General features: G+C 37.1%; 1 protein-coding gene across 1 annotated transcript in view; it reads left to right on the top strand.

Moving 5' to 3' along the window:
• The first annotated feature begins 5,922 nt into the window (after positions 1-5,922).
• Positions 5,923-23,349, top strand: part of LOC105442731 — an 89,340-nt gene continuing 71,913 nt past the window's right edge. Inside the window, exons 1-5 of the mRNA XM_030991118.1 lie at positions 5,923-5,943; positions 13,466-13,778; positions 17,140-17,385; positions 19,458-19,703; positions 21,775-22,020. Coding sequence (XP_030846978.1) covers positions 5,923-5,943; positions 13,466-13,778; positions 17,140-17,385; positions 19,458-19,703; positions 21,775-22,020 — 1,072 coding nt within the window. The remainder of the gene's footprint in view (positions 5,944-13,465; positions 13,779-17,139; positions 17,386-19,457; positions 19,704-21,774; positions 22,021-23,349) is intronic.

Below are 23,349 nucleotides of genomic sequence, written 5' to 3'. Positions count from 1 at the left end.
GGTTGCTCGGTAGCTTCTGCAGTGTCATCTAGCTCGAAGTCATCTTGAGTTGGTATAGACTCGGCTTGTTGTTGACGTGGGACTGGCCTGAGGTGACGTCGATCTGTTCCTGCGACGTAGCTCTCCTGTTTCTGTCTCGATCTGGTATGATCTGTTTCGATCCTGGACAGACCTGACAATACCACGTTTCGACCAGGTATCGGTTTTCACGTCTTGGAGTATGACATATTCTCCAGGCTTTAGCTTTGACACGTCTCGAGCATATGTTTGTCGAATCGCTCTTTTTGCTTCACCTTATGATCCTCCTTTCTTTCCCTCACTGATCGAGTATTGACCTGTTGGTTGTCGAGTTATGAACTGCGATAGAGTTGTAGAGCTCTGTGGATATCCTGTCCACTGTGCTGTGACTTCAATATGAGTTTTTTTACAATCTTCACAGCATTCTCTGCGAGGCCATTGGATTGCGGATAATATGGACTCGATGTAGTATGGTGAAAATCCCATTCTTTTGCAAAGCTCTGGAACTCTTGGCTTGCGAGTTGAGGACCATATTATCCGACATCAGTTCACATGGCGTTCCATGGCGAGCAAATACTGCTTTCAAATGGTTGATCACGGCCTTGCTACTAGTAGAAGTCATAGTACATACTTCAATGAATTGTGAATAGTAGTCGACGATGACCATGTACTCTCTATCGTTCAGCGTGAACAAATCAACAGCAACTTTTTCCCACGGGCGGTTCGGCACGTCATGAGGATGTAGACTTTCAGCTTGCTGTTTTGGTCTGTACATTAGGCATGAAGTACAACTTTGGACCATTTCAGTGATGTCTGTGTTGATTCTGGGCCAATAGATGACTTCTCTAGCACGTTTCTTACACTTCTCGATGCCTAAGTGTCCTACATGGATTTTGTTTAGCATGAACCTTCTCATCGTAGTGGGAACCACTATTTTGCTGCCTTTGAAGATGATGCCATCTGCTTCAGAGAGTTCACTCCTGATGTTCTAGTATTCCCTGATTCGAACTGGACATTGCTGCTTCGTTTCCGGCCAACCATCTCTGATGATGCCTAGCAGCTTTTGCAGTTGATCATCTTTCTTTGTCTCTACGACAATCTGATTTCGTTTATTCGATGTAACTGGCATGCTCTTGACAATAGCATCTACGTAGACTCTGATATCTTCCTCAGTTTCAGCATTCAACTCAGCCTTTGGATCTACTGCTCTGGACAATGTATCAGCAGTATACATGTACTTTCCAGGCGTGTACGAGACCTTGAGATCATATCTCTGTACCCTGATTAGTAACCTTTGAATGCGTAGGGGACAGTCACCCAGTGACTTTACAAACAGTGGAATAAGTGGCTTGTGATCAGTCTCCACTTCTACTTGTTGACCATAGATGTTTTGATGGAATCTTTCACATGCGTATGTGATTGCCAGCAATTCTTTCTCGATCTGTGCATATCTAGTCTCTGCATCAGTCATTGATCTAGATGCATATGCGATCGGAACCCAATCTTGATCATATTGCTGTAGTAGCACTGCACCAATATCATCCTTTGATGCGTCTGCTGACAGCTTGGTTGGTTTCTTGTAGTCATAAAAATGTAGGACTGGCTCTTAGCTTGTTTCAGCTGATTCCATGCATCCTCTTGTGCATGATCCCATGTCCATACATTCTTTTTGTCTAGTGGATGTCTCAGCGCTGCTGACTTGGTCGACAGATCTGGAATGAACTTCCCTTGGTAATTGATCATACCTAAGAACCGTTGGACATCTATCCGACATTTCGGTCTCTCAATGTTAGCAGACACTTTCTTTGGATCAGGTTGAACTCCTTGATCACTGATCAAGTCACCAATGAATGTGAGCTTCTTGACATTGAACTCGCATTTGTCTTTGTTCAACTTGAGATTCATTTTTCTCCCAATGCTGAAAACCTCTCTTAACCTGTCACCATGCTCCTGTTGGGTAGTTCCCCATACAATCACATCATCCATCATTGTGTTAACTCCCGGAATGTGTGCAAACAGTTGGTGCTCTATCTTGTGATAGACTTCCAGAGCACTACAAATACCAAAAGGTAGTCTCAAGAACTTGTACCTTCCGTATGGCGTGATAAACGTACAAAGTTTGGAGCTTTCGTCATCTAGTTGGATCTGCCAAAAACCACTAGATGCATCTAACTTGCTGAAGTATCTGGCTCCTGCAAAATGTGCAGTTATTTCAGCTCTTTATAGCAATTGATAGTGTTCTCTTTTAATTGCTCGGTTCAGGTCTCTTGGATCTAGACAGACCCTGAGTTTACCATTCTTTTTCATCACCACCACGAGAGAAGAAAGCCAATCAGTTGGCTCATCAACTCGTGTCAGGATTACGTCCATTCGTTCCATCTTATCTAACTCGTCTTCGAGTTTATCTTGAAGTGGAAATGGAACTTTGCGACATGCATGCTGAACAGGATGTGCGTCCTTTCTCAATGTGATGCCCAGGAAGACAACCTAGACCTACAAAAACATCTCGATAGTCTTGAACTACACTTTTACCCGTTACGTGTTCTGTTTGTTTCTCTACATGATACACCCGTTTCACCAGATACAAGTCTTCACTTGTCCGTAATCCTAACAAAGGCTGACGATTTTCAGGAATGACTAGACACGGCACATTTTTTTTTGGTCACGTAATTTGTAAATCTGACATTTTGATCCGTTGGGGGAGGGGAGGGGGGAGGGGTAAGGTCATCTTTTTAGGTCAGCCATTTGTATATTTTTTTTTTAACGAAAATAATTATTAACAAAAATTGCCGGGGGGGGGGCTACTTCCCCATTTTTCAGCACATTTTGGCGAATTTAGGGCTGATTTTAACATATTTTGGGCGGCCGGGAGGGCACGTGCCCCCTATACCCCCGCCCCTCCTGGATCCGTCCCTGTCCACTGTAAGATTTTAAGATAATAAATTAGGAATTTATGAATTCCTACTACCTGCTCAGACTCAGTTAAATGCCAAGATTATACACTTAGCTGGTTCTGCAGAGATTATTTTACATAAGCATCCTTAGCAGAATCAGATTTCCACCTGCCATGTTTCTTGAAAAGACGATCAGATATACCTATAGCAGCTGCCGCAGAGGCACCGCCTACTTTAAGGCTATGTAGGCCAAAGTATGATAAATCTAACCCTATTGAAGATAAGGCAGCCTTAACAAGATCACGGCATGTTGTATACGACAATTTGCCCCCTCTCAAACATATTTCTTCAAGGATTTCTTGAGCGTCAATGGGCGGAAAAGGTATTCCTCTGAAGAACCTGGAATGATATCACCTAGTAGCATATATTTATTCAACATGTCAACTTGACAGGTAGGTCTGCCTGTTGCAGCAATAATGACCCTTGCACCTTCTTTATATTGGTCAGTTTTACTATGCTGAATGAAACATTCGACATGTAGAGTATGTACAGAAATATCACACTCTCTGAGCTCCACTAGCTCAGCGTCCCTAAAAAAGCCTGCGTAATATTAAGGTAACAGTGTCATATAGAACACAATCTGGCTTCCTTGAAACAATTAGAATAACCATACTTATTAACAAGTTTAATCAGAATTCTGGAGTTATAGGTTCCTTCTTACATTTAGGATGAGCTAGAATTCTTTTCAACCAAGCAAGAAGTAGATGAAAAAATCTTGAATTACAGGGATTTATCTCGGTTACTGGCGAGCAGTCAGGAAACCATTTAATGCCAAAGAGTGCTTCTCAATCCTCGAATAAGTTGCGTCATTATTATACATGCTCATATAATACCTTACGATATCCGCCTTTTGTGCCGGTAACTCACACACACAGTTTGCAGCACACCAGGACTTCCAATCTTCAAAAGCTTTCCTGTATTTCGGTACAGTGCTAGTAGCTCTAGATGCCATCAACACTTCCTGCAATGATTTATGGTCACTTGTTATCCTGCAATTCAATATACAGAGAAGAATTGAAAAATTTGTTCTCATGCGAGAAATTGACTTCATTAAACCTAACGGTTAAATGTATTTGAAAACACTCAAAAATAGTCATCCACATGACCAATCTACTATACAACATGTATAAACGGAGAGAAGACCATCCGGGCTTATTATAACTCTCCTAAATGCAATGCGCTGCACAATCAATCTTGTTATCTCATAACAATACACATTCGTGTATATACCATATAAAGGGGCGGCCGAGCGACTTCCAAAGTGGGGGGCACCAACAAAAAAGGGCACCTACAGTGGGAAATCTCAAAGCGAAAATATACAATTTGTTAGACATTGGTATATATCACTACATTGTGATTACATTATCAGGGATGATTTCAATATTTGTTTCTCTTCATACATCATACAAGATATCGCTTAGGCATCATACTTTACAGTTTGGGTGTGATGTCTGAATATGCATTTACGAGCGAGCGAAGCGAGCGAGAAAAATTTTAAAGATCTGTGAGGTCGCAGTGCGAAAAATTACATCTTATAAAGAGGAAAAAAGCCAATCGTGATGGGGTTATAAGCACATTCTCATAACGGAAGACTGAAAACAACTTTGATAAGTAACATAATTATATCATCTTTAAACGCGAGCGAGCGCAGTGAGCGAACTTTGGGGGAAATTGCTCTTAGTCGCTTTAAATAAGGGGCACGTTTAATGATTACATGAAAAGGGTAACAGCGACGAATTATCGAAAGGGATAAGACACTTATTAGAAAAGAAAAGGAGCACGTGTCAAAGTACAAAGGATAATTATAAGAGGCGAAAATGAGGTATTTTTTCACCTGAAAAGAGGCACTCACCGGTGATGAAAAAGAGGCGTTAACGAAAATGGGAAATAGGCATTTGTTGACAGAAAAGGGGCACCCCTCATATTTTGATAGGGGCATTTATAAGAGGTGAAAAGGGGATAGGTCCCTTACATGTATTAGAAAGGAAAAGGGGCACGTATCATTATTAAAAGGGGAATTTGTTGAATGAAAAGGGAGCACCGTTCAGATGTTTAAAAGGGGCAGTTATGAGAAGGGGAAGGAGCTCTTTCTTTTTAATGGGGGCACTTATCATAAGGAAAAGGGGCACCTATTAGAAAATAAGAGGGGCACATGTTAAAATGAAAGGTGTGCTCATCCGAGTTTAAGAAAGGGGTAGTTATTAAAAGGAGAAGGGGCACTTCTTACAAAGGAAAAAAGGGGAAGTTGTCAAAGTAAAAGGAGCACCTCTCAGTTTTGAATAGGGCAATTATCAGAGGTGAAGGGGGGGGGGGGCACTTATTAAAAGTGAAAAAGGGCACTTCTCGTACCTGAAAGGAGGCACTTACTAGAGATTAAAAAGGGCACTTATTCAAGATAATTTCAAGATTTATGGGAATGGAAAATGGACACTTATTGCAAAGGAAAATGGAAACATGTCGAAGGAAAAGGGGCACGTGTCAACAATAAAAAGGGCATTCGTCAGAGGTGAAAAGGGGGAAAGGGCACTTTTATAAAGTAATAGGGGCACTTGTCAAAGTAAAAGGGGCACCTTTCCTATGTAAAAGGGGCACTTCTTACAAAATAAAAGGGGCACTTTTCCTATGTAAAAAGGGGCACTTTTGGGGTATCTGAAAAAGTGGGGGCACTGTTCCCCCCCCCCCCTGTCCCCCAGGAGGGCCGCCTCTGACAATATATCTCTGTTTCCAGTCTCAAATCACTTTTACCTGCTGAGATTAACTTCAAATATCTGGAACCCTAGTATATTTCTTCCATCCAACCTCAGGCACAAGACCTCACTTGTCATCTTGGAAGTCCCAAAAACAGAATCAGGGTTGCGACCTTGGACAAAGACACGCTTTGGATCAGAAAATCTCATGACATCAACCACCAGGTTTACTGCACTTTTTGATGAAAACAAAAGAGGCCAAAATGGGGCAGACGGCCATGAAGGCCCGACAATATTTAACATGTTTGATCGCCCTTCCCACTAGGGAGATAAGGGGATCAACCCATTCATCTCCTTACTCCAATCACAAGAAAACGCATAGGAGAAGGACACCAGAATTTAGAATTAAATGTAAAGACCAGTATTGGAAACGCCCCAATTTCAAAAAATGAAATGGAAGCTCTTAATTACCAATGTGAAAGAATATGTTTTGACTAATACATGATGATAACAATTTTGCCGAGGAACCGCCTACTAATTGATATATTTGGTAAATTAATTTATCGATTTGTTTATGTGAGAGATAAACGCACGTGTCGCGCACGTGTGCGTATAGTCCCATATACATATTTCTGTGTACAGTGCTTGTAACTTTACGAAGACTGGGTCAAATTTCTTATCATTTTGATGATTCCAGAACCTTGCAGTAAACATCAATAATTGATGATCAACCTTTTCCGATCGATTCCACAATGTTTCTTTCACAATGCAATCGCATATAGCTGGTCTTTATCTTTAAACACCGGTAATTTATGATTGAACTCATCAGCAAATCTATCTACTGTGTGCGGGCCCAATTTAGTATCAATGAACTATAAAAACTCTGCAGTAACACCCCAGTCATCGAAATCTTCTTGTCTACTCAGGATATCTGCCTCTACATTCTCGTCTCTCGGGACCCATTGCACAGAATGACAGAAACTTCTAAGGGAAGACTGTTACAAAACTCAGCGATACGCAATGCTAAATCATGCAGATCGACTTTCATACTGCCTTTTCTCATGTTGACCTCTACACTTGTGTTATCAGTAAACACCTAATTGACTTAATTTCCTTTCAAACTTGGCGAGAATGCTTCTATTGCCAATGAAACTCCTTTGAGTTCTCTTCATGTTGAACTTTTACCAATTTCATCACACTTCCAATTCTGGAAAAATTTCAGTTCTCCACACTGAGCCGTCCAGGCGCAACATCCAATGTTGAGGTGTCGAATACTCAAACAAATGTCTGTTATTTAATCTATTTGGATTTTCTTTCCAAAATAAAACCTTTTTGAACACAAGACTGTCAACGGCTAACTTATAAATCTTGTCCCAATGTAGACGTTTTGTTACCTTCATGGACAGAAATCTAGTTCTCAGTTGCGACACGTTCCCTACAATTGGATATAATGACATATCTTTGCCTGCAAAAAAGTCTAATTCTCTGGCTGAAACCAAGGAAATTTCAAAGACAGCCTATCAATACATTCAAACATATCAGAGATTCGGCTTTCAATCACTCTTATAGCTCCTGCCTCGGAATCCGAAGTCATACCCAACCAATTCAACTTGGTTATGGGGGTCCAGACAGACTTCTCAATATTAGGCACAAATCTTGCGGCTAACAAATCATCTTTGAAGCTATTTGATACTAACTCGCATGAACGTAAATAATCACATCTACACCAACCGTCATCAAGGATAACAATAATAACATATCCTTTCTTCCTCCAATGTCTAACAAGATGTCGGATATATACGGAGCTGTCGATAGACCAAACGGCAAAACTTGGAAAGAAAAGTATTTAACTGCCTTTCCGATCTCCCAACTAAAGCTTAGATATTTGCAATGTTACTTAAAAATATCAAAATTATGGTTACCAGACTTTAGGTCAAAAATGAACATAAAGTCACCTTGTGGAAAAATTCAAGAGCAATATTCCAATCTTCAAACTTAACCTTCTATTTCCACAAGAATTGGTTGACATACCTTAGATCCAAACTAAGTCTTAGCTAACCAGAACTCTGAAATGAAACTGATAAGGGATTCACTACGCAAGGTTTAGTTAGACATTCTACAATAAGGTTCTTAGACAGAAGATCATTCACAGCTTCCAAAACATAATCATTACAGTTAATTGCAGATTTATTGTTCTTGAAACAAGTTGAAGGAAGTGTGTTCACAAAAGGTAATTTGTACCTTTCACTAACGATATTAAAAATCTCTGGTTCCGCACCAATAGCGCACCAAAATTCAACAGATGCTTTGAGCCTTCCTCTTACTAATGGCTCTGAAATTCCTTGTTCATATTTATGACAATTATTATTAAGAAAAAACTCAGGATCGTACCTAACTGGTTGGTTTGTGTCCTTTTTTTAGGCAACGCATTCAATTTGCTTAAATCCGGGGCTACTACTAGTTCCATCATCATCGCGTCTGCATCCGTACTAATTGGATTTGTGGTAGGATAAATGGGAATACCCGAGGCTGATGCACAAGGGCAAGCATGGCTCATCTTACGAAAATCTTGGGGTAATTAGTGAAACCACAACTTTAAATCACCATAATATCGAAAAATCTGTATTAGGTACGAAACGATGAACTCTCAGTCACCATTTTCATCCGACAACGTGAAATTTGCAAAATTCACAATCCTATCTTATAGTGGCTCAGTCTTTCATAAACTACGTACCTATGTATTACATTATATCATCCTAGCTTTTACTCAATTACTAAACGTATGCAATTTTGGTACAATTTTAACTAATTCGTATTACAAGTGAATGTTATACAACCTATTACTTTATTCTGTACCAAATTTATGGTACTAAGAACAATTATGCAAGTCTTTTATTTTATAAAAGAGGTATTATAATACTGCAAATATAGCCAATACTCGGAACCGATAATATTTACCTTTATTCTGCTCTGCAACGTCGGTTACTGGCTATCTTTCGATAGTTTGGGGCTGTAGCTAGGGCAATTCCTTCGCTAATGGCCATTCTCCAACAGGCGAAACAGAAATCGGTTGCCTTGTGTCCTGATTGGTAACTAGGATGGAATGGTCTAGTATATGAGGCATTATGACGGATTGGGCCACGGAAATTATTATTAGGATAGCCATTTATGCTGGATTGGCGGGAGAAGCCACCGGTGTTCTCGCTTGATATGGCTTGGGTTTTTTAACAGATTTGACACCAGACTTTTTCTTTCTGGCTGCCGCTCTGGGTTCGACAGAACGAATTTTCTTATCATCCTCACTATCCTCGGCCAAATCATCAGCCAGATATTCATCAACAGCCATCCAACCCGCTTCAGACTTGTCTGCAAGCTTGACCAACTTGTTCCTTTGCCTTAAATCTTGTTCGGCTTTCTGAAGGATTGGAGTTGCACTACTGCCCAAGGGAAAAGATTTCTTGGCTTCTTGTAATTGATCTAATATGCAACAATTAAAGTTTACTTGCTCCTTGTTCCATTTGAACCTGAACTGTATTTTCTTTGCTTTGAGCTTTTATACGTCTTAAGAAGCGTTTTCGTTGGCTATCTTTTGATATTCAAGTTGATTGTCAACATAACTATGAATTCCCACAATCGCTCAAGTTAAGCTCCTGGTACGGCCACATTAATTGCATTAGTTAAAGCAATCTAATGATACAGGCTCCCCTTTTTGTCCTCTGATAACTGGCTGTTCGATATTGCCTGAAACACCTTCCATTTCAATCCGACTCAAAACCACACAAGGAAACAACTATCTATCACAATTCCTTGCTGGAGCAAACATTGGGTGGTTCGCACTGCCTCGTTATAGATAGCGGTCAATGACCGACGCCCTAACTCTCATATAACTTTCGCGTCACGCGACTCTTGCATACATTATGCAAAGTGGGGTCAAAGCTCCGATGGAAAATGTCAAAGCCGTGCAGCAGAATTTTGGATTCTTTGGATTCGATTCAGTTGATTTTCAGATAGATTGTAGAGAAGAGCATTACAATTATCGATATGACACATTACGACTATGAACTAGTCGTTCTGTAAGTTGTTCATCTAAGTAACACCTAATTTGTCCTATTTTATATAAGAAGGAGGCTGCACGGCGAACTTTACTTACTTGATCAGTCAGTAATAAATGTTTGTCACATATGACACCTAAATTTCGAAGGCTGCAAAACATGGCCTTCAAGCAACACTGCAATTAAGGCACTCAGCTTGGTGAAACCGTGATGAAATATGCACCACTTGTTTTTTTCTCTTCATTATTAAAAGAACAAGGAATTATTGTAAAACCCTGTTTTACATCATTAAGACACTTGTTCAAAGCTGATAGAGAAGATTCAATACATGAATGTTTGAAAAAGCAATAGATCTGCATATCATCGGCATTGATCATTGTTGATGAGCCTTGAGAATTGATTACTTTTTCTAGTGGTTGAGTGTACATTGAAAATGCCAGCGGCCCGAACACGGAACCTTGAGGAACATCTTCACTCAAAAAGGTGGCTGTTGACTCTTGAGAATCTATAATGACGGACTGCGATCTGCGGTGAAATATGAATGCACCCACTTAAAAAGAAGGTTGAGTTCTGGGAAGAGGTAACAAATTATTTGTGAGCGTTATTATTGTTATTATGCAAGGTGGAAGAACAACAGATTAATCATGTTCCCTGAAAAGCATGGCTCTTCAAATGTCTTCATATTCTAAATATGACATGAAACATCGTAAAAATCCGGGGTAGGTTTTTTTCGCCATGTGCTCGTGTAGTCCCATATACATCATTCTGTGTACAGTGCTCGTAACTTTGCCAAGATTTGGCAAAATTTCTTATCATTTTGATGATTCCAGAACCTTGCAATACACACAAATACTTATATACTAGATGATCAACCTTTTCTGATAGATTCCACACCGTTTCTTTCACAATGCAATCACATGACAGGAACTCAACTTTATCTTTAAGTGCACTATTTTCAATGCCATACAGTGCTTGGAAACGCCGAATCAAAAGTGCATGATTGATGGTAACAAATGCAGAAGAATAGTCTAATAACATTAAAATGGCTTCTTCACCTTTGTCTGCAGTTAGAAGCAAATCATTAAAAACACAAACAATTAAGGGCTGTTTCACAATTATGATCAGTGTGATATGCAGATTGAGTCTTTGCATACAGAGAATCGCTAGTTAAGTGATCATCTAGTCGCATTACCATGGCTCTCTCAATCAACTTTCACTAAAACAAAAGGTTTGCTACGGGACGATAGATTTTCAAATCATTGCAATCAAATTTCATGTCTTTAATCTTTGGTGCAATGTATGGATGTTTAAGCTGGACTGAAAAGCAACTCGTTAAATTCAGGATGGCTTTTTTTTTGTTGCAATCATGAGATAAAGATACTGCAAGAAATGGACACGAAACCTAATTGGTATGAGAAAGTTATGGCAATTCTAGATTTTTAGAGGTTCATTTTTGAAGAATTTTAGAGATTTTTGACGGAGTCGGTTTCGGATTTGAATTTCGAGTACGAAGATGGCACATTGAAAACCCAGTTATTCACCGCAGATGAAAGAACATGTCTTAGACTATCTACAGGAATTCGTTAGAAGTCTGTAGGATCTAGGATAGTGGAGATAGGAAGGAACATTTATTGGGCAGAATGTAAACGCGGAAAACAAGGGAATGACGATATCGTCATTGCAGTTAAGTCAGCTTGAAGGCTTGAACAGGATAAACCACGAAAGCTCGGAAGCTTACTTCAAGAGAGGGGTCCCCGAAAAAGTCGTCATCTTCAGCGCTTTTTACGGGCGGAATAACAGCACCATATATGTGCAAGTAGCAACACCGATACCTCCATGCAGCATGTGTTTCGAACATTATGTAACGGACCTCCTGCAAGACCAATGGTGCGACAACAAGCATAGCTGCTGTATATGCTCATGCGCGAAGTTCTTATTATAACGGCCGATGCGATTCGAACCCTGGGGCCTACTTGCAAGTCACGTGGTGCTGGGCAATGTAGTAAGATACTTATGGACCGATTCAGTTTTCCTAGTTTCTGGGAGCACTGTAGTATTTTATCATATAGCTGGGGGCCATCCAAGAGCTTAACAAAATAGGATTCAATGTCTTATGTAATCAGACAGGTGCATGGCCGTCCCTAAACAAAAGCTGGCACACGTACACATATTATTCAGTGTATTTGATGGACCCTAGTAATGATGGTTAACACGAAACACGTGCATGTTTATCTCTCCAAACCGAACGTTAACATTCTCTTTTTAATACCATTATGTACACGACAGAAATTCCTCTATTACGAAATATGGGTCATTTGTAAGGACAGTTTTGTAGACTGAGGTAGCCTATAGTTTCACATTTCACATAATTGACAAAATTAGAACATAATATAAAATATACTAGAAGTGTCACATTATATAATTAATTCCTTGAAAAGACGTCGAAATTAATTGTAATGAATACACTGTCGCTCATAAAGGTGGAATATATTTTTTTTACCCCAATTTATGGAATTGTTTTAAAATTAATTAAAAAATAATAGATCTAAATAATAGTATACATTCTCAGATTTTATTGAATAACAATTTGCCAATCAGCGTTTTGCGTGACAGCTAAAGCATGTGTATGCTACTATGCTTATCAACTAGGGACATATTCCCTTAAGTCATAAATGACAGTAATGAGGATTAATGCCCCACAAAAGGGCACTTATATAACACATCGACACGGTTTTGATCCTGGGGCCTCACAGTTACGAGGCCATTGCTTTGTCACTGAACCATGACTGTACGCAGCGGGGGCTAGGGTAGGGGGCAGTTTCCATAAATAAAAAAAAAACACAGAAAATGCAATAAATTTGCAATAATTTAGTGCATTTTACCCCGGTCTCCATCATCAAAAAAATCCTCTGGACGGCCACGCATTATGGCTCAAGGCACGGGCACACAGAAGATTTGTTCATGTTGGGAACCGGGGTAAAAGCAATAAATTATTGTGAATTTGTTTCATTTTCTGTTGTTTAATTACACGTCTTATGACAATGATCTATGACTGTACCAAAATTAAAAAAAATTGACCTAAGTAACTGATGTTGAGTTATCCTGTGCACAAAAAGTGGAGAAATAAAAATAAATAATAAATAGTGATTTAAATCGTCATGAGGACGAATTAGGTGGTCTGTCTTCAATTCTTATGATCACGCTCATCTTCAATTCAATGATCCAATATAATGATGTTAATGTAGTATTATGTATTAAGATATGGACTGATGAATGAAGTACTGATGAACTGATAGATTGAACTGATTGGACCTGAACTGAAGTGATAACTTAACTGATGAACAAAATATCAAGAAATAATTATGATCAAAATCATGACCATAATGAAATTAACTCCTTGATGATCATGATGATGAATAGATGATGATCATGATAATGATTATAAAGATAATGATCATGATCATGATAATTTTTGTGATGATGATCATGATGATGATGGTCGTGATGGTGATCAATTTTGCCGGAATTATGAACATGTCACGTATGTCCTATCTGCGAAATTTAAACGTATAAGCAGTGTCCGTGTATTGAAATTATGCAAGGGAACCCGTTTACTTTCGAGACCTCGCTTTCAGAATATTGAGTGACGGACTGACTGTTTTTTTCTTTCGGAATAGCATACATGAAATGATTTATTTTCTAATAATTATAATTTCTAAGTTCAGTGTCATATGTAGCTCTAGAATTTATGTAGCAAAGTCATACTAATGTGGTTGTGTCTCTGTTTAACTGGATTGATTATCCTTTGCAATATCTTTCAGCTGACACCACCCCTCTAGATTTTACTTGTCCTTCAAACTTGAATGAGACTGTGCCTCGTGGACAAACACAGGTATTCATTTCATGGCAAATTCCAACAGCAACAGATGAATCCGGCACGACATATCAAATCACTTCTTCTCGCGGACCGGGTGTGTTCTCTCCAGGAACATATGATATTACGTATGTGGCCAAGGATCCAAGTGAAAATGAATGGTCTTGCACGTTCACAATTACTGTATTCGAACGTGAGTATCTTAAAACACCTTACGCACTTAGTGGCATTCCATTCATTCATGGAAATCTTCAATTTTTTTTTTCAATATAGGATTTCCCGGCCAAATTCGCGTGTTTGTCATTCGAATTCATTTACTTTGCATTTAAGTTAGCGCAGATCGGCTTTGCCATGCCAATTATCATTCGATTTTCCAGTTTTTGTATTTAATTTAGGATTTTGGTCGAAGGGTTTCATAGATCTGTCATTCAATTTAGAAACTGCTCAACTAGCATTCAAATTAATATTCACTTGTCGAAGCTTAATTTTTATCATTCAAATTAACACCTGTCATTCATATTCGTAATATTTGTATTCAAGTTAGGAATGTTATGGGGAAGAATTGCAACAAACTTTTACAGTTTTTAAATAATGCAGTTAAAATGCATGATTTGTCATTGGGGTCTAAGCTGTTATTCCATTTATTTATTTTGGATGGATGTAGTCAGACATAAAGTAAAGAAGGGACGAAATCAAGGGATATGGCATTTCTGCACGGACATGTTCATATACACGGGAAAGGTGGGGGTACCCTCAATCGCCCCTTTTTAGTATACTACAGACTCGGAATTTTACAAAAGTAATTCACATCGTCTCTTATACCCAGCACACCCCTCTGTTTTTCTTAAAGATTTTCATAGTTTACTTGCCCGCCAGCAGATCGATGGCTAAAGACATGGCTAAATAATGAATCATGTTCAAATTGTTGACTCTAGATCCTACCCCAGTCACAATATTGTACCCCTCTTCCATAATGAAATTATGATGAAATTATGATAAATTTATGATGAAACATAAGACAAACAACTTCCTTACATGCACATTTACAAATATACTGAGACCATCAGGTCCGTAGATGCAAGTCGTTTTTTTCTTCTTAACAATCAAACTTAAATGCTGATGAATATCAGATAAATCTAATAAGTATAAGTGTATAAATGCAAGAAAATGAAATATGATGAAATACACATGAAAAAACAATCTTGAAAGAAAAAGAATGAGCTATAAAAAGTGTGTAATAAACGAGAAATGTATATTGACCATCAATTAAAGTGCACAAAGTGCTAATTTGAATGCTACAAATGAATTAGAATGCTAGAAGTACACCGTCGCGTTGTCAGAAAATTGTGTTGCGCCAAATCGAATGACCAAATAGCGAAAGAAGCACATTGTTCAATAATTTGAATGAAACATACGTAGATTCTAACGAAAATTCCATAGATTTGAAAACTAGAAAAGGGAATATAAACCCGAGGTATACCTGTCTGCACTAAAACCGTCGAATTTGAACGTAAGACAAATTAATTTGAATGACAAAATCGCGAATTTGGCCGGGAAATCCTATATTATTTGTTTCACATTTCACATATTTGACAAAATTAGAACATAATATAAAATATACTGGAAGTGTCACATGATATAATTAATTCTTTGAAAAGACGTCGAAATTAATTGTAATGAATACACTGTCGCTCATAAAGGTGGAATATTTTTGTTTTACCCCAATTTATGGAATTGTTTTAAAATTAATTAAAAAATAATAGATCTAAATAATAGTATACATTCTCAGATTTTATTGAATAACAATTTACCAATCTGTGTTTTGCGTGACAGCTAAAGCATGTGTATGCTACTATGCTTATCAACTAGGGGACCTATTCCCTTAAGTCATTAATGACAGTAATGAGGATTAATGCCCCACAAAAGGGCACTTATATAGCACATCGACACGGTTTTGATCCTGGGGCCTCACAGTTACGAGGCCATTGCTTTGTCACTGAACCATGACTGTACGCAGCGGGGGCTAGGGTAGGGGGCAGTTTCCAACAATAAAAAAACACAGAAAATGCAATAAATTTGCAATAATTTAGTGCATTTTACCCCGGTCTCCAACATCAAAAAAATCCTCTGGACGGCCATGCATTATGGCTCAAGGCATGGGCACACAGAAGATTTGTTTATGTTGGGAACCGGGGTAAAAGCAATAAATTATTGAAAATTTATTTTATTTTCTGTTGTTTTATGACACGTCTTATGACAATGATCTATGACTGTACCAAAATTAAAATAAATTGACCTAAGTAACTGATGTTGAGTTATCCTGTGCACAAAAAGTGGAGAAATAAAAATAAATAATAACTAGAAATTTAAATCGTCATGAGGACGAATTAGGTGGTCTGTCTTCAATTCTTATGATCATGCTCATCTTCAATTCAATGATCCAATATAATGATGTTAATGTAATATTATATATTAAGATATGGACTGATGAATAAAGTACTGATGAACTGATAGATTGAACTGATTGGACCTGAACTGAAATGATAACTTAACTGATGAACAAAATATCAAGAAATAATTATGATCAAAATCATGACCATAATGAAATTAACTCCTTGATGATCATGATGATGAATAAATGATGATCATGATAATGATTATAAAGATAATGATCATGATCATGATAATTTTGGTGATGATGATGATGATGATGGTCGTGATGGTGATCATGATGATGATGATAATGGTGCTGATGCAAACCATGCTAAAAAAACGGCGTGTTTACTTTTTGTAGGCGCTGCGGGTGGAGATTTTTGAAATGCTTAAAATGATCTGATTCGTACTCTCGTATAATAGTTTTGTGATTTTGAGCATTTTTGAATTTTGACGAGCGCATCGTGACCTTTATGTAACTTTTGATGACATGACCTGTTGACCCTTGACCTAAAGTATATGTGATATGAATATGAATGACCTTTGATGACTCTTCATGAAGATATGATTGATAATGTGATTTCACAAAATGGCGCCTGCATGACATCACGAAAAGAAAAAAAAGGAGGGGCTTGAAAATGTTTAAACTTTTTTCAGGATTGTTTGCACGTTAAATGGTTGGTACAGTAGAAGGAAGATTATAAGTATCATTTCATACAAAAATTACGAAATATTTTAATCAACCTTCAACGATGTTACCGAGTCACTTAAAGGTACTGTGTCCCATTTGCAGCCAACATCAAATTCTGTGTAGAATTTTGCCGGAATTATGAACATGTCACGTATGTCCTATCTGCGAAATTTAAACGTATAAGCAGTGTCCGTGTATTGAAATTATGCAAGGGAACCCGTTTACTTTCTAGACCTCGCTTTCAGAATATTGAGTGACGGACTGACTGTTTTTTCTTTCGGAATAACAAACATGAAATGATTTATTTTCTAATAATTATAATTTCTAAGTTCAGTGTCATATGTAGCTCTAGAATTTATGTAGCAAAGTCATACTAATGTGGTTGTGTCTCTGTTTAACTGGATTGATTATCCTTTGCAATATCTTTCAGCTGACACCACCCCTCTAGATTTTACTTGTCCTTCAAACTTGAATGAGACTGTGCCTCGTGGACAAACACAGGTATTCATTTCATGGCAAATTCCAACAGCAACAGATGAATCCGGCACGACATATCAAATCACTTCTTCTCGCGGACCAGGTGTGTTCTCTCCAGGAACATATGATATTACGTATGTGGCCAAGGATCCAAGTGAAAATGAATGGTCTTGCACGTTCACAATTACTGTATTCGAACGTGAGTATCTTAAAACACCTTTACGCACTTGGTGGCATTCCATTCATTCATGGGAATCTTCAAGTTTTTTTTTTTCAAGTTTTATTTGTATCACATTTCACATAATTGACAAAATTAGAACATAATATAAAATATACTAAAAGTGTCACATGATATAATTAATTCATTGAAAAGACGTCGAAATTAATTGTAATGAATACACTGTCGCTCATAAAGGTGGAATATTTTTTTTTTACCCCAATTTATAAAATTGTTTTAAAATTAATTAAAAAATAATAGGTCTAAATAATAGTATAAATTCTCAGATTTTATTGAATAACAATTTGCCAATCTATGTTTTGCGTGACAGCTAAAGCATGTGTATGCTACTATGCTTATCAACTAGGGGACCTATTCCCTTAAGTCATAAATGACAGTAATGAGGATTAATGCCCCACAAAAGGGCACTTATATAGCACATCGACACGGTTTTGATCCTGGGGCCTCACAGTTACGAGGCCATTGCTTTGTCACTGAACCATGACTGTACGCAGCGGGGGCTAGGGTAGGGGGCAGTTTCCAACAATAAAAAAAAAACAGAAAATGCAATAAATTTGCAATAATTTAGTGCATTTTACCCCGGTCTCCAACATCAAAAAAAATCCTCTGGACGGCCATGCATTATGGCTCAAGGAATGGGCACACAGAAGATTTGTTTATGTTGGGAACCGGGGTAAAAGCAATAAATTATTGAAAATTTATTTTATTTTCTGTTGTTTTATGACACGTCTTATGACAATGATCTATGACTGTACCAAAATTAAAATAAATTGACCTAAGTAACTGATGTTGAGTTATCCTGTGCACAAAAAGTGGAGAAATAAAAATAAATAATAACTAGAAATTTAAATCGTCATGAGGACGAATTAGGTGGTCTGTCTTCAATTCTTATGATCATGCTCATCTTCAATTCAATGATCCAATATAATGATGTTAATGTAATATTATATATTAAGATATGGACTGATGAATGAAGTACTGATGAACTGATAGATTGAACTGATTGGACCTGAACTGAAATGATAACTTAACTGATGAACAAAATATCAAGAAATAATTATGATCAAAATCATGACCATAATGAAATTAACTCCTTGATGATCATGATGATGAATAAATGATGATCATGATAATGATTATAAAGATAATGATCATGATCATGATAATTTTGGTGATGATGATGATGATGATGGTCGTGATGGTGATCATGATGATGATGATAATGGTGCTGATGCAAACCATGCTAAAAAAACGGCGTGTTTACTTTTTGTAGGCGCTGCGGGTGGAGATTTTTGAAATGCTTAAAATGATCTGATTCGTACTCTCGTATAATAGTTTTGTGATTTTGAGCATTTTTGAATTTTGACGAGCGCATCGTGACCTTTATGTAACTTTTGATGACATGACCTGTTGACCCTTGACCTAAAGTATATGTGATATGAATATGAATGACCTTTGATGACTCTTCATGAAGATATGATTGATAATGTGATTTCACAAAATGGCGCCTGCATGACATCACGAAAAGAAAAAAAAGGAGGGGCTTGAAAATGTTTAAACTTTTTTCAGGATTGTTTGCACGTTAAATGGTTGGTACAGTAGAAGGAAGATTATAAGTATCATTTCATACAAAAATTACGAAATATTTTAATCAACCTTCAACGATGTTACCGAGTCACTTAAAGGTACTGTGTCCCATTTGCAGCCAACATCAAATTCTGTGTAGAATTTTGCCGGAATTATGAACATGTCACGTATGTCCTATCTGCGAAATTTAAACGTATAAGCAGTGTCCGTGTATTGAAATTATGCAAGGGAACCCGTTTACTTTCTAGACCTCGCTTTCAGAATATTGAGTGACGGACTGACTGTTTTTTCTTTCGGAATAACAAACATGAAATGATTTATTTTCTAATAATTATAATTTCTAAGTTCAGTGTCATATGTAGCTCTAGAATTTATGTAGCAAAGTCATACTAATGTGGTTGTGTCTCTGTTTAACTGGATTGATTATCCTTTGCAATATCTTTCAGCTGACACCACCCCTCTAGATTTTACTTGTCCTTCAAACTTGAATGAGACTGTGCCTCGTGGACAAACACAGGTATTCATTTCATGGCAAATTCCAACAGCAACAGATGAATCCGGCACGACATATCAAATCACTTCTTCTCGCGGACCAGGTGTGTTCTCTCCAGGAACATATGATGTTACGTATGTGGCCAAGGATCCAAGTGAAAATGAATGGTCTTGCACGTTCACAATTACTGTATTCGAACGTGAGTATCTTAAAACACCTTTACGCACTTGGTGGCATCTATTCATTCATGGGAATCTTCAAGTTTTTTTTTTTCAAGTTTTATTTGTTTCACATTTCACATAATTGACAAAATTAGAACATAATATAAAATATACTAAAAGTGTCACATGATATAATTAATTCATTGAAAAGACGTCGAAATTAATTGTAATGAATACACTGTCGCTCATAAAGGTGGAATATTTTTTTTTTACCCCAATTTATAAAATTGTTTTAAAATTAATTAAAAAATAATAGGTCTAAATAATAGTATAAATTCTCAGATTTTATTGAATAACAATTTGCCAATCTATGTTTTGCGTGACAGCTAAAGCATGTGTATGCTACTATGCTTATCAACTAGGGGACCTATTCCCTTAAGTCATAAATGACAGTAATGAGGATTAATGCCCCACAAAAGGGCACTTATATAGCACATCGACACGGTTTTGATCCTGGGGCCTCACAGTTACGAGGCCATTGCTTTGTCACTGAACCATGACTGTACGCAGCGGGGGCTAGGGTAGGGGGCAGTTTCCAACAATAAAAAAAAAAACAGAAAATGCAATAAATTTGCAATAATTTAGTGCATTTTACCCCGGTCTCCAACATCAAAAAAAATCCTCTGGACGGCCATGCATTATGGCTCAAGGAATGGGCACACAGAAGATTTGTTTATGTTGGGAACCGGGGTAAAAGCAATAAATTATTGACAATTTATTTCATTTTCTGTTGTTTTATGACACGTCTTATGACAATGATCTATGACTGTACCAAAATTAAAATAAATTGACCTAAGTAACTGATGTTGAGTTATCCTGTGCACAAAAAGTGGAGAAATAAAAATAAATAATAACTAGAAATTTAAATCGTCATGAGGACGAATTAGGTGGTCTGTCTTCAATTCTTATGATCATGCTCATCTTCAATTCAATGATCCAATATAATGATGTTAATGTAATATTATATATTAAGATATGGACTGATGAATGAAGTACTGATGAACTGATAGATTGAACTGATTGGACCTGAACTGAAATGATAACTTAACTGATGAACAAAATATCAAGAAATAATTATGATCAAAATCATGACCATAATGAAATTAACTCCTTGATGATCATGATGATGAATAAATGATGATCATGATAATGATTATAAAGATAATGATCATGATCATGATAATTTTGGTGATGATGATGATGATGATGGTCGTGATGGTGATCATGATGATGATGATAATGGTGCTGATGCAAACCATGCTAAAAAACGGCGTGTTTACTTTTTGTAGGCGCTGCGGGTGGAGATTTTTGAAATGCTTAAAATGATCTGATTCGTACTCTCGTATAATAGTTTTGTGATTTTGAGCATTTTTGAATTTTGACGAGCGCATCGTGACCTTTATGTAACTTTTGATGACATGACCTGTTGACCCTTGACCTAAAGTATATGTGATATGAATATGAATGACCTTTGATGACTCTTCATGAAGATATGATTGATAATGTGATTTCACAAAATGGCGCCTGCATGACATCACGAAAAGAAAAAAAAGGAGGGGCTTGAAAATGTTTAAACTTTTTTCAGGATTGTTTGCACGTTAAATGGTTGGTACAGTAGAAGGAAGATTATAAGTATCATTTCATACAAAAATTACGAAATATTTTAATCAACCTTCAACGATGTTACCGAGTCACTTAAAGGTACTGTGTCCCATTTGCAGCCAACATCAAATTCTGTGTAGAATTTTGCCGGAATTATGAACATGTCACGTATGTCCTATCTGCGAAATTTAAACGTATAAGCAGTGTCCGTGTATTGAAATTATGCAAGGGAACCCGTTTACTTTCTAGACCTCGCTTTCAGAATATTGAGTGACGGACTGACTGTTTTTTCTTTCGGAATAACAAACATGAAATGATTTATTTTCTAATAATTATAATTTCTAAGTTCAGTGTCATATGTAGCTCTAGAATTTATGTAGCAAAGTCATACTAATGTGGTTGTGTCTCTGTTTAACTGGATTGATTATCCTTTGCAATATCTTTCAGCTGACACCACCCCTCTAGATTTTACTTGTCCTTCAAACTTGAATGAGACTGTGCCTCGTGGACAAACACAGGTATTCATTTCATGGCAAATTCCAACAGCAACAGATGAATCCGGCACGACATATCAAATCACTTCTTCTCGCGGACCAGGTGTGTTCTCTCCAGGAACATATGATATTACGTATGTGGCCAAGGATCCAAGTGAAAATGAATGGTCTTGCACGTTCACAATTACTGTATTCGAACGTGAGTATCTTAAAACACCTTTACGCACTTGGTGGCATTCCATTCATTCATGGGAATCTTCAAGTTTTTTTTTTCAAGTTTTATTTGTTTCACATTTCACATAATTGACAAAATTAGAACATAATATAAAATATACTAAAAGTGTCACATGATATAATTAATTCATTGAAAAGACGTCGAAATTAATTGTAATGAATACACTGTCGCTCATAAAGGTGGAATATTTTTTTTTTACCCCAATTTATAAAATTGTTTTAAAATTAATTAAAAAATAATAGGTCTAAATAATAGTATAAATTCTCAGATTTTATTGAATAACAATTTGCCAATCTATGTTTTGCGTGACAGCTAAAGCATGTGTATGCTACTATGCTTATCAACTAGGGGACCTATTCCCTTAAGTCATAAATGACAGTAATGAGGATTAATGCCCCACAAAAGGGCACTTATATAGCACATCGACACGGTTTTGATCCTGGGGCCTCACAGTTACGAGGCCATTGCTTTGTCACTGAACCATGACTGTACGCAGCGGGGGCTAGGGTAGGGGGCAGTTTCCAACAATAAAAAAAAAAACAGAAAATGCAATAAATTTGCAATAATTTAGTGCATTTTACCCCGGTCTCCAACATCAAAAAAAATCCTCTGGACGGCCATGCATTATGGCTCAAGGAATGGGCACACAGAAGATTTGTTTATGTTGGGAACCGGGGTAAAAGCAATAAATTATTGACAATTTATTTCATTTTCTGTTGTTTTATGACACGTCTTATGACAATGATCTATGACTGTACCAAAATTAAAATAAATTGACCTAAGTAACTGATGTTGAGTTATCCTGTGCACAAAAAGTGGAGAAATAAAAATAAATAATAACTAGAAATTTAAATCGTCATGAGGACGAATTAGGTGGTCTGTCTTCAATTCTTATGATCATGCTCATCTTCAATTCAATGATCCAATATAATGATGTTAATGTAATATTATATATTAAGATATGGACTGATGAATGAAGTACTGATGAACTGATAGATTGAACTGATTGGACCTGAACTGAAATGATAACTTAACTGATGAACAAAATATCAAGAAATAATTATGATCAAAATCATGACCATAATGAAATTAACTCCTTGATGATCATGATGATGAATAAATGATGATCATGATAATGATTATAAAGATAATGATCATGATCATGATAATTTTGGTGATGATGATGATGATGATGGTCATGATGGTGATCATGATGATGATGATAATGGTGCTGATGCAAACCATGCTAAAAAAACGGCGTGTTTACTTTTTGTAGGCGCTGCGGGTGGAGAT

Source organism: Strongylocentrotus purpuratus, unplaced genomic scaffold (genome assembly GCF_000002235.5).
Source record: "Strongylocentrotus purpuratus isolate Spur 01 unplaced genomic scaffold, Spur_5.0 spur5_scaffold_2, whole genome shotgun sequence".
In the NCBI taxonomy this organism is placed as follows: domain Eukaryota; kingdom Metazoa; phylum Echinodermata; class Echinoidea; order Camarodonta; family Strongylocentrotidae; genus Strongylocentrotus; species Strongylocentrotus purpuratus.
Note: the sequence above shows the minus strand (reverse complement) of the source record. Positions and strands in the feature narration are given on the sequence as shown.